Source organism: Sphaerodactylus townsendi, linkage group LG07 (assembly GCF_021028975.2).
Source record: "Sphaerodactylus townsendi isolate TG3544 linkage group LG07, MPM_Stown_v2.3, whole genome shotgun sequence".
NCBI classification, from domain to species: domain Eukaryota; kingdom Metazoa; phylum Chordata; class Lepidosauria; order Squamata; family Sphaerodactylidae; genus Sphaerodactylus; species Sphaerodactylus townsendi.
In genome coordinates, this window is record NC_059431.1 from 94,687,227 (window position 1) to 94,697,514 (window position 10,288).

General features: G+C 44.6%; 1 protein-coding gene across 1 annotated transcript; it reads right to left on the reverse strand.

The window, feature by feature from the left end:
* Window positions 1–609: 609 nt before the first annotated feature.
* Window positions 610–7,529, reverse strand: DCTN3 (dynactin subunit 3). Its single transcript, XM_048504651.1, has 7 exons — window positions 7,362–7,529; window positions 6,767–6,851; window positions 4,855–4,941; window positions 3,447–3,530; window positions 2,093–2,151; window positions 1,343–1,402; window positions 610–1,060 (listed from the first exon to the last, which is right to left on the reverse strand). Exons 1-7 carry the CDS (start codon window positions 7,458–7,460, stop codon window positions 971–973), a joined length of 564 nt encoding a protein of 187 aa, XP_048360608.1. The 5' UTR covers window positions 7,461–7,529; the 3' UTR covers window positions 610–970.
* Window positions 7,530–10,288: the final 2,759 nt, after the last annotated feature.

The following is a 10,288-nucleotide window of genomic DNA, read 5'->3' on the forward strand; positions in this document are numbered from 1 at the left end:
CTCTAGCTCACTCTGCAAAAGCCACATTCACAATAACCTTCCAGCAGAAGAACCTCATGTAAGCCACTTCAAGACTCCCTAGAGTTGAGAAAAGTGGGATATAACTCCAAACACTTCTTCTTTGCTGGTCTACAGGCCAGCAAGATCATACTGTGCGGGGGGGGGGGGGGGGCGGGGGGGGGAGTAAGTTAGATTCAGCAGCAGAAGGGGGAAATCAGTAGAACTGTCATGCTTGAATTGGTCCTGAGCCCTGGACACATGAGCGCTTTAGCCCTACAACCTGTCATGTCCTCCAAAATCTAAGGATTGCACCAGGGATGAACTCAGTTAGTGCACACAGAGGCATCGCTGGGGGTTGTCCCCTCACGTTGGAGTCTTAAGTTTGCACCTTCTAGAAATAATGCATAGTGTTCTTTTGGTAGCCAACAATGAAATGGCTTATGGAAGATCTACTCTCCCCAAAATTTCACGTCTGTTTTTGCTCATAACTTGCCCTGAACCTGCAGAATGGAGCAGGCTATGATTCCTAGGAACTAAGTTAAGCTGGAGAGTGGATCTCTTCACATCTGCAGTTCTGAGGTCCTGAGCGAAACAAAGGACATGGCAACATCAGGGGTAGACAAGATTTTATTGTGGTCCACAATGAATGGCAGCAAAACCAAGCAATCGTGCACTGCTTGTCAAAAGAAGAAACAAAATAAGTTACAAGAGAGAAAGGTGAGCAGATAATCATTTCAACTCCCTTTAAGGTCAAGAACGACTAGTGAGACAAGATGCTTTGTCTCACAGCCAGCCAGGGGTTTCCACCTGTTCAGCCAGGGCCCACAAGTATATAAGTGCAAGGAGCCACAGTAGAATGAAGTGGGCAGTTCAGAGTAGGGCTCTCTGGGCTCTCTTCTCTAGCTCACAAAAAGAAAAGCGTTGCATGAGGGTGCCAAGCAACCACAGACGACTCTGACGCGTATAGCCTTCACTCTGGCACAGGCTTCACTTGTTTAGCTGCTTCCAGCTGGGTTAGCATTTCATCCCATTGGACAAACTGTTTTGACAGGAGCAGTGTCTGGAGGAGAATTTTAAGGGAAAAAAGAGAGAGAAGGAGGCAAAGGGGAAGGAAAATGACCTGGCCAGATCATTGGTCAGGGCTGTGACCAAAGGCCGAGACAAATCAGCCACAGGTCAAAAGCCACAAAACGCACAGAAGAAATCAGAGCCAGCTGTGCTGGAGGAGGGGGGGGGTGTCACCTCCAATCTACCCACCTGCCCCTGAAAACAAAGCAGCCTCGCTACTGAACCCTGAGCACTCACATGCTCTTGCCAAAGGCACAGCAGTGAAAAAGGATACCATTCTGTTGTAATCTTCCAGGAGTAACCGGATATCCTCAGTCACAGCTCCACACTGGTCCTGCAACACCAAAAGAACTCTGTGAAATGTTTTTTCTGTCTTGGAAGCTTCCTGGTTTCCGTTATGGGGTGCTGCTAGCAGCTGAGGGAATGCTACTTTGTATGAGGAGAAAGGCCATTAATGGGCCTAGCCCTAGCCTGTGAGCAGATCCCCACCTGTAAAGAACACTGAGTGTTTGAGAATTCTTGCATGACTATTTATCATCCGGGTAGTACATCTCACCAGGATATTTCTAAATCAGAGGCTTGCATACCCTTCTTCTCGTCTTGCCCCAAGTGGGAAGAGGAGGGATTTGCCCATGGCCAGGAAAATGCAAACCCTGCCCTGCCCGCTTGTCCCCCCCCCCGGGAATGAAAGAGGCAAGGAATAGATGTAGGTAAGGGCAATAATAAATTCAGACAAAAGCAAGCCTGCTGGGTAACCTTGGGCCAGTCAGTTCTCTCAGAACTCTCTCAGCCCCACCTACCCCACAAGGTGCCCACTGTGGGAAGGGGAAGCGACTGTAAGCCGCTTTAAGACTTCTGAAGGTGGAGAAAAGCAAGGCATAAAAGCCTTCTCTTCCTCATTAGAACCAAGAACCAAGGCATGAGGATTGTGATCCTCAGAAGTGCAGTTTTCCAGTCAAAGCAGAAAGATAAATCTAGGCTGAAGAATGATTTTCTGCTATTCCAAAACACTTTGTCTACGTACCTGTTGCTGAATGTGGATCTGAGAAAGTCGCTGGAGTCTGGCAATGTGGTCAGGAGCAGCTGCAAACACCAAAGGGCAGATCAGGTTCTCAGGTCAGTGAACAAAATTCAAGTTTCAAAGGGGCTCACACTGAGATAAGAGGCCCCTCCCTTTTCAAACCATACAAACATTCTACACAGAATATTAACATGGGCAGCCCTTTCCGCAGTGCAAAACTGCTATAAAAATCAATGCTTAATCCATATTGTCATTACATAAAAGCAGTAAAGGTTTTCCAACATTTGTGAAAAGGAGAATTTGCTTCCATCTCTCAAGTGTACAAATGTGGTTAATTCAGGAAGTGTGATTATTTGCCAAGTCTTACAGATGCAAAGCATCATGGTCAGACTTTGGGCATTCCGATCATCATCAGCAATGAGCATCATCCACTCAGGGAGGGTTGGCCTATGGGGTAAAAGATTACAAGGACCCAGATCCAACCAAGCCTGTTGTGCCTGCAGACACTTTTTGAAAGACAACAAAGGATGGTGGCATAACCACAAAATGAATGTCACAGGAGTAGGACCCAATTACAAAGTGTCAGAGGCTGAGGTTATCAGTAACTTTCACTGTAATTCTTCAAGAAGAAGCTCCATTTAACAGGATGCTTGTAAAAATCTGAACAGTCCATTATCAGCTCTGCTGGGCAACAGTGCCACCTGGTTGTGGCTACTTTCTAAAAACACTTGGTGTGTGCCCATTAACAGGAAAGGGCACCCATGGACAACGTGTCAGGGACCCCTGTTCTAGGGCCCTCTGACTGCACAAAGCAGCACCTAAAGACTCCCCAGTCCATTAAAGTAGATGGTTTTGTGAGTCAGAGTCCACCATCTGGACCCTTTACCTATTCAAGCTCTTCATGCATCCAAGCCAGGGTGTAGAAGACGATGGAAGACAATGTGGGTTACTGTGTACTGAGCTACTGAAGTTTCTGTAGTTGAGAAATAATTGTGCCCTAGTGAGAAAGACGTGACGTGCTTTTTAAGAGTGCCAGCTTGGCGACAGGGCCAGTTCTCTATTATGAAAGAGCCTCTTTACTGGTGGAATGCCAGCTGTGCCCTGTTTTTAGAAGACACATAAACTGGGCTTGATGTAGAAACAAAAATAAGAGTAGATGATAGAACCTATTTGAATGTTAAGCTTCCCAAAGCAGCTTACAATTTGAAATTGTAACTTGTTCAAAATGCATGCATGGCTAAGCATGATCATCATGCTAACTTCTCGCTTTGTAAAAGTGCAACAGATATGCATCTTGGCCCCCAGACAGAAGCAGACATTCTGGCACTGTGATGGGGGAGAAAAGAGGGAGACTCACCTTTGATATGTGCACTGTCCAGGTAAGGCTTCAGGCTGTCCACCTGCTCCAGAAGTGCGGCTTGAGCCAGGATGGATTGCTCTTCTAGTTTAGGACAAAAGGACATGTGTAAGTGGAGGCAGGAGCAGAGAGTTACCTGAGCCATTTATCTGGCAGAGATCCTCTGCTGCCTAAGACTGAATGCAAAATACAAAGATGTATTGTTTAACACAGCAGGCCACAAGAAATGTGCAAGAATGCAGCTGAAAACAATTAGAAGCATGGCATTAAAAGGCCAAAGATTCCTTTACCACTTTTTAGCTGTGATATACCACACGGGGACTTGTGCTTCATTTACTATTACTATAATTACTTAAAAACAAAACTTTAGTAAAAAACTTTGGGGGGCTTTGCTTTTTTTCAGGGTTATCAGCTTTTATGTATTGGCTTCCTTTTTTTAGGGAGGTTGCCTTGCTTTCGGAGTCATCATACTTTCAAGTAAATGCTTTAAATAAATGTGTGTGGGCTCAGCTCCCTGTTGTGGCCTCTCTGGGCTGTGTGGTTGTGGTTTAGCTCCTAATGTTTTTCACGCATGTTTGGCTGGCATCTTCAGAGGCATGTTACGGTCACTGTGACATGCGTCTGAAGATGCCAGCCATAGATGCAGGCGGAACATTAGCAGCTAAAACTCCCAAACCACAGCCACGCAGACCAAAAAATCCACAACAGCCACTTGATTCTGGTCAGAAAAGCCATTAACAATACAGCGTACAGCTCCGTTGTAGGCCCTAACCTTAATTCTCAAAACCATTCAAAAAGCTACTTTCAAGAATCCTATGCAATGCCACATCCCTTTCTAAAACAATGTAATTTGCACTGATTTTAGCTGCGAAGGCCACAAATGCTGATGGCTCATGAGTTCCAAACACATTTGCAACCCTTCAGACTTTTAGTGGAAGCAATTTCCAGTAAGCCCAATAGAGGGTTTTGTTTTTTTTTGCATTTGCTTCCAATAATCCCAATTACGATCTAGTCGTTTTTGAGCCTGTGAGTACCTCTGGAATTCTAAGAGTGTGGTGGGTGCTCCCACAAAATGGCTGCTGCCGGGGGGGATTAGCCATAAAATGACTGCTGCAGTAAAGATCATTGTGCTGTGGTTGCAACTAATGCTAAAGTGATACTATTAAAAATATGCACAACCAATCAAAATTCCGGTTGCCAAATAGAGGTCTTGTTATGCAAAAGCCCCATCTAGCCCTACCAACATTCCATTTTAGAGATTTTTATCCTCTAGCTGGTGTCTTAGAACATCTCCAGTACCTGAACAACACATTTCCTTGCCAGCAGGCTACCCATACCAAGGTATAATTTTGAAAAAAATACCCCAACACTTAATCACTATAATATTTCTGACACTACGTGAAAATACCTGCCAAGATGAACTGCAACCTCATGGCATCTGGAACAGCCATACGATCGATGTACTGAGGATCCAAATATTTCATGACATCTTCAACTTCAATTGTTACCATAGCAGAAGAGACAGAAAATGGGAACTTCAGAATGTGACAGCAACGAAGCAGACATGCATCTCTACATAGAAGGCATCAGCACAGAGACTCTGAACACACTCAGCCAGGCTAAGGGCTTTTCCATGCAATTTATTTAAAATGTTTTAAGACAGGAAATAAAATGTTTTTTTTCCATGGACCAAATGGTTTTTACTCCCAAACATTTTATTTACAGCCTCAAAGTATTTTAAATGAATTGCCTTTTAAAATGATTCTCGGGCTGAAAAGTTTTGAAAATGACTTCAGTTGCTGTGCAATTTATTGACTAAGTTTCCCATGCTGCTTGCTTCTCTGAACTTCCTCCTTGGTGCCACCTTCTGAACTCTCTCAGTTCCCCCATCGCCTGTTTATATGCAGCATTTCTCTGTTCTTTTATGGGTGGGGGGGAGACAGTCTTTGAAGCACTCAGTATACAAGGAGTATAGAATGTAGCACAAGGCTGTGAAGCATCGATTCAACACACACACAAAAGGGAAAATCACACAACAGCATCCAGTAATCACTGAATGCAAACAAAAGGGGAGATTTAAAATATTTTTCAAAGAATCAAGAAAACATTTTACAAACCTTTTTAGGAGATTTGTGCAGAAAGGGCCTAAGAGTTGCATTGACCTTCGGCCAGGTCTCCCATATGGGAATTTCAACCACACATCTGTTACAAGGTTTGCTAAGAATTAAGATCACAGGGAAATGCCCTCCTGACTGTCCCAGCAATCAAAGAAGCTTGGTGGATGAGTGCATGGGAGAAGATCTTTTCAGTGGCAGCTCCCCCAGTTTGGAACAACCGCATTATGTATTTTTATGCATTCCATGTTACATATTTTATTTATATGGTAAGCTGCCTGGGAGTCCATAAGAAGGAATGACAGCTAATTTTATTTTATTTATTTATTTATTAAACTTGCTATACCGCCCTATCCCCAGAGGGCTCAGGGCGGTGAACAATACAAAATCATACAGAAAACATAAAAATTTTAAAACAAGTACATTCTAAAATAGGGGCCCACGAGGCCCATGTACCACCCTCTTCCAAAAAATGGGGGGTCCCAGTGATGTTAGGGGACCCTACTAGCAGGGGGGGGAAAGGTTTTAATGAAGGTTTTAAATACATTAGATTCATCGAACGCTTCAGAGAGCTTTATAATTATTACAGAGATTACAAATACGATAGTGACATTCTCAAGATGGCCCAAGCAGCATAAATGAGACAAAGTTCCATTATGGCCAAGATATTTCCTCTCCCTTATCTTTGCCCGAATGCCAGTGAAACACTGCATGTTTGCAATGAGATATTTACACTCACGGAAGTACAAGAAACTACCTTATACTGAATCAACCCTAAGTCCATCAAGATGAGCACTGTCTACTCTGACTGGGAGCTGCTCTCCAGGCTCTTAGATGGTAGACTTTCACATCGCCTACTACCAGGTTCCTTTAAGTGATAATACTGGAGGATGAATTTGGGACCTGCTGCATGTCAAGGAGATTCTCTACCACTGAGCTATAGCCCTTCCTCTAGAGTTAAGATTGCATTTATTTATCTCCTCAATTCAGGGAATTTTTCTATTATAAGATACTTTATATTCAATAAAAGTCATTACTAAAGTTGCTTTTATTAGAAACCATAATAATTCAACCCACAAACAGCTATTTCTTCACAATAGTTCACAATTGCAATCTTACATCTTCTCTTCTTTCAACTACTCTAGAAAGTTTTTCAACATGAAGAAAGTTTTACGTATTTAGGAAAACACATTACAGGACACTTACTTTTTTTGTAAAGGATTTTTACCCTCTCTCTTTTGCTTGCGATGTTTCCCAAAGCCACCTGCACTTTGACCAAACCATCTGCTATCTGGGGGGAAAAATGAGTCTCGGATTGACAGATGAACATATTAGCAGCATAAAGGGGACTTTGAACTGTGAACTGTGATTTCACCACAAGAAAATTCGGCAATGAACACAACACAAAAAGAGTTCTTAAATAACTGCTTTCACTTTGTGTCTCTTCAGAAGCAGGGAAAGTAAATTTACCTACAATGACCACTTTCCCTTTACAACAAAGCAGGTTATAATCCCGAACAAAAATACATGTTCTTTATTTATTTTGATTTCTAACCCGCCTTTTCCCCGTCAAGCCAGGCTCAGGACGGCTTACATCATATGTTACCATTAAAACCACATTACAGATGTTAAAATCTCGATACAAGAATTTTTAAAAAATGTTGGGCCAGTCTGCACTTCCATCACTACCTCGCAGGCTTGTTGTGAGAATAGAACGCAAGTAAGAAAAGCGCTGTAAGCCGCTTACGGGGTCCAACTGGGGCGGGGGGGAGGGTGTACATACAGCCTCCCTTTCTCGTACCTTCCTGGCATCCGCGGGTCCTCCCGGCGCCCCGAAGACGCGTTCTTCCAAGGCCTCCAGGCGCGTCTGCAGATGCTGTAGCTCCGCGGCCGCCGACATCTTAGCAACGCCCACCACCACCAAAAGTCTACAGGAAGAGGTATGAGCGGTAACACGGAGAGCCTCCGACGTAGTGGAAGATACCACTCTAGCGTCTACAGGCACCATAGAGATGTTGCCATCTATGAGAGGAGGGAGAAAACCGGAAGTTGTTTCGTTTCCCGGCGAGGGTTGCTATGGAGACGTCCGTCTGCTTCCGGTCAAGCCTTTCAAGGACCAGGCCTGGATGGAAAGCTGTCTGAGCCCGAGCCGAACGAAAGCCGATTCATTGGGTGAAGGAAACGGGAAAAGCGTGTCTGGCGCTTCCTGGGCAGTTCAAAATTGGGGGTGGGGTTGCCATCTTCCAGGTGTTGCCGGGAGTTCTCCCGGGACTACATCTGATCTCCAGAGGTGGTGAGAAGATAGCTGCTTTGGAGGATGGCGTTATACCTGCCTTCACTTCACTGCCAAGCCTGATCTCGTCATTTCTGGAAGCTATACAGGGTTAGCCCTGGTTAGTACAGTACTTGGATGGGAGACCACCATGAAGTCCAGGGCTGCTTTGCAGAGTTAGGCAATGGCAGACCACCTCTGTTTGTCTCTTCCCCTTACCTGGATGGCCCAGGTTAGCCCAGTCTCATCAAATCTTGGAAGCTAAGCAGGCTCAATGCTGGTTAAATCTTGGATGGGAAACCACCAAGGAAGTCCAGAGTCATGAGGCAGAGACAGGCAGTGCCGAACCACCTCTGAACCTCTCTTGCCTTGAAAACCCTATATTAGGATTCACCATAAATTTACTGCAACTTGATGACACTCACAGATGCACAGAAGTGTAATTACTTTTGCCTGATTCTTGGGTAGGAGACCGCCAAGGACGTCCAGAGTTGTGTTGCAGGGGCAGACACATGCCACCTCTAAATTTATTTTGCCCTTTTCTGGATGCCCCAGGCTAGCCTGATCTCGTTAGATCTTGGAAGCTAAATGGGTCAGCCCTGGCTAGTACTTGGATGGGAGACCATCAAGGAAGTCTAGTTGTGATGCAGGGGCTGATAATGGCAAGCCATCTCTAAATGTCTTTTTACCTGACCTGGATGGCCCAGGCTAGCCCAATGTCATCAGATCTTGGAAGCTAAGAGGATCACCCTGGGTTGCTGTGCAGTCAGCCAGTGGCGAACCACCTCTGTTCATCTCTTGCCTTGAAAGCCCAGTCATTTGTGACTTGACACCACTTTACACACACACACACATGCACCACCTCCTCCAGCCTCAAACACAGCTGCCCCTGTGGGTTTGTTCTCCCTGGGCTTCAATCATCACCCTGGCCAAGAGCTCTGCAGAGCTTGCACAATGGACAGATGACTCAAGAGGATAGAGATCCCAATAAAGCCTGTTTTCCTGATGTTCATTCATTGGTGTCCCACCACGCTCCCTAGTAGGGACCCTAAGTGGCTTACATCATTCTTCTCTCCTTCATTTTTTTAATCCTTACAACAACCTTGTGAGGTCAGTTAGGCTGAGAGAACCAGATCTGCAGGATCCTAGTCTGACACTTTTAACCACTACACCACACTGGCTCTATAACTGATAGGCAGAGATTTTTCCACAGTAGACCGTCTTCCTCGTCCTGTTCATCAGTCCTTTCCTGCGTTGTGGGAATGCATGCCACTGTGTCTTGTGTCCAGAGAATGGCTTTTGCAGTAGACAATTCGTAAGTTGTTTGAGTGAACATGGACCAATTCCTATTGGTTCATTGTTCTCTCAGACTGACCTACTTTCTAGGGCTGTTATGAGTATAAAATGTACCATGTATACCACCTTTAACTCCTTGGATGAAGGGTAGAAGACAAATGTGAGGAACAGATGCGTCCTTTGGGTCATTTATTATTCTTTCTCGCTATTCATGGAGTCAAAATATCCTGACAATGAACCCATCCTAACTGCCTTGTTTTATTCACACAACCACTTGAGTACATAATAACTTGGGCAGTTTCCTGGTCCCAAGCTGTGCCAGTCAACCTATGACTCATCTGTGTGTGTGAGCGATGCACCCACTTTACTTTTTGGGCATCATTGCATTTGCTGCATTATTCTGCAGGGTAAAAGGAAGAATTCATGGAGCCCTGTATAGTATCTTTACCTAAGACTCACTGGGTATCAGATTTTAATGTTGTATGGGTTTGATTTTTAATTTTTTATAATAAATATAATATAAAATAAAGAAAGCCTTCGGTCTAGTGGTGTATGTGCATGTCCAAGCAAATCAACAGATGGCGATCTTGAGCTGCCACTGGCAAAGCTATTTCCCAAGTTCCCCACACTGCAATAGTTATGAGAACAGGCCCAAATGTCACAATTTGATGACCCAGATTACCTTAATGCTGAAAATCCTCTTGTGGGTTGGAGAGCAGAAGAATACTACTACTTGCTTAATTTATTCTCTGCCTTTCTCCTCAACGGTTTGCGTCATTCTGGGCTTTTCCATTTGAGCCTCACAACAACCCTCTGAGGTAGATTAGGAGTGTGCAACATGAGGGAGTGTGTAACTGGCCCCAGGTCACCCCACAAGCTTTTGGTACAGAGTTGGGATTTGAACCTAGGCTTCCTAGATTTGACACTAATTTCTTTAAATAGAGATTATGATGTGGTTTATTTTTCAGAGCTAGAACTGTGACTGTGGTCCCTTTTTATAGCTGATAAACAGCATAGGGAAGGAGGTGTTTGGAGGAGTTGCTGTTGCAAAGCCTGGTTCTGTGTCTGAGGGTCTTGGCCTGCACTTCCTGAAGATGGAGCTTTGACATTAGGGGGTTACAGTTTTGCCCCTTCCCCTTCCTGCAGAGCTGCTGTGGTGT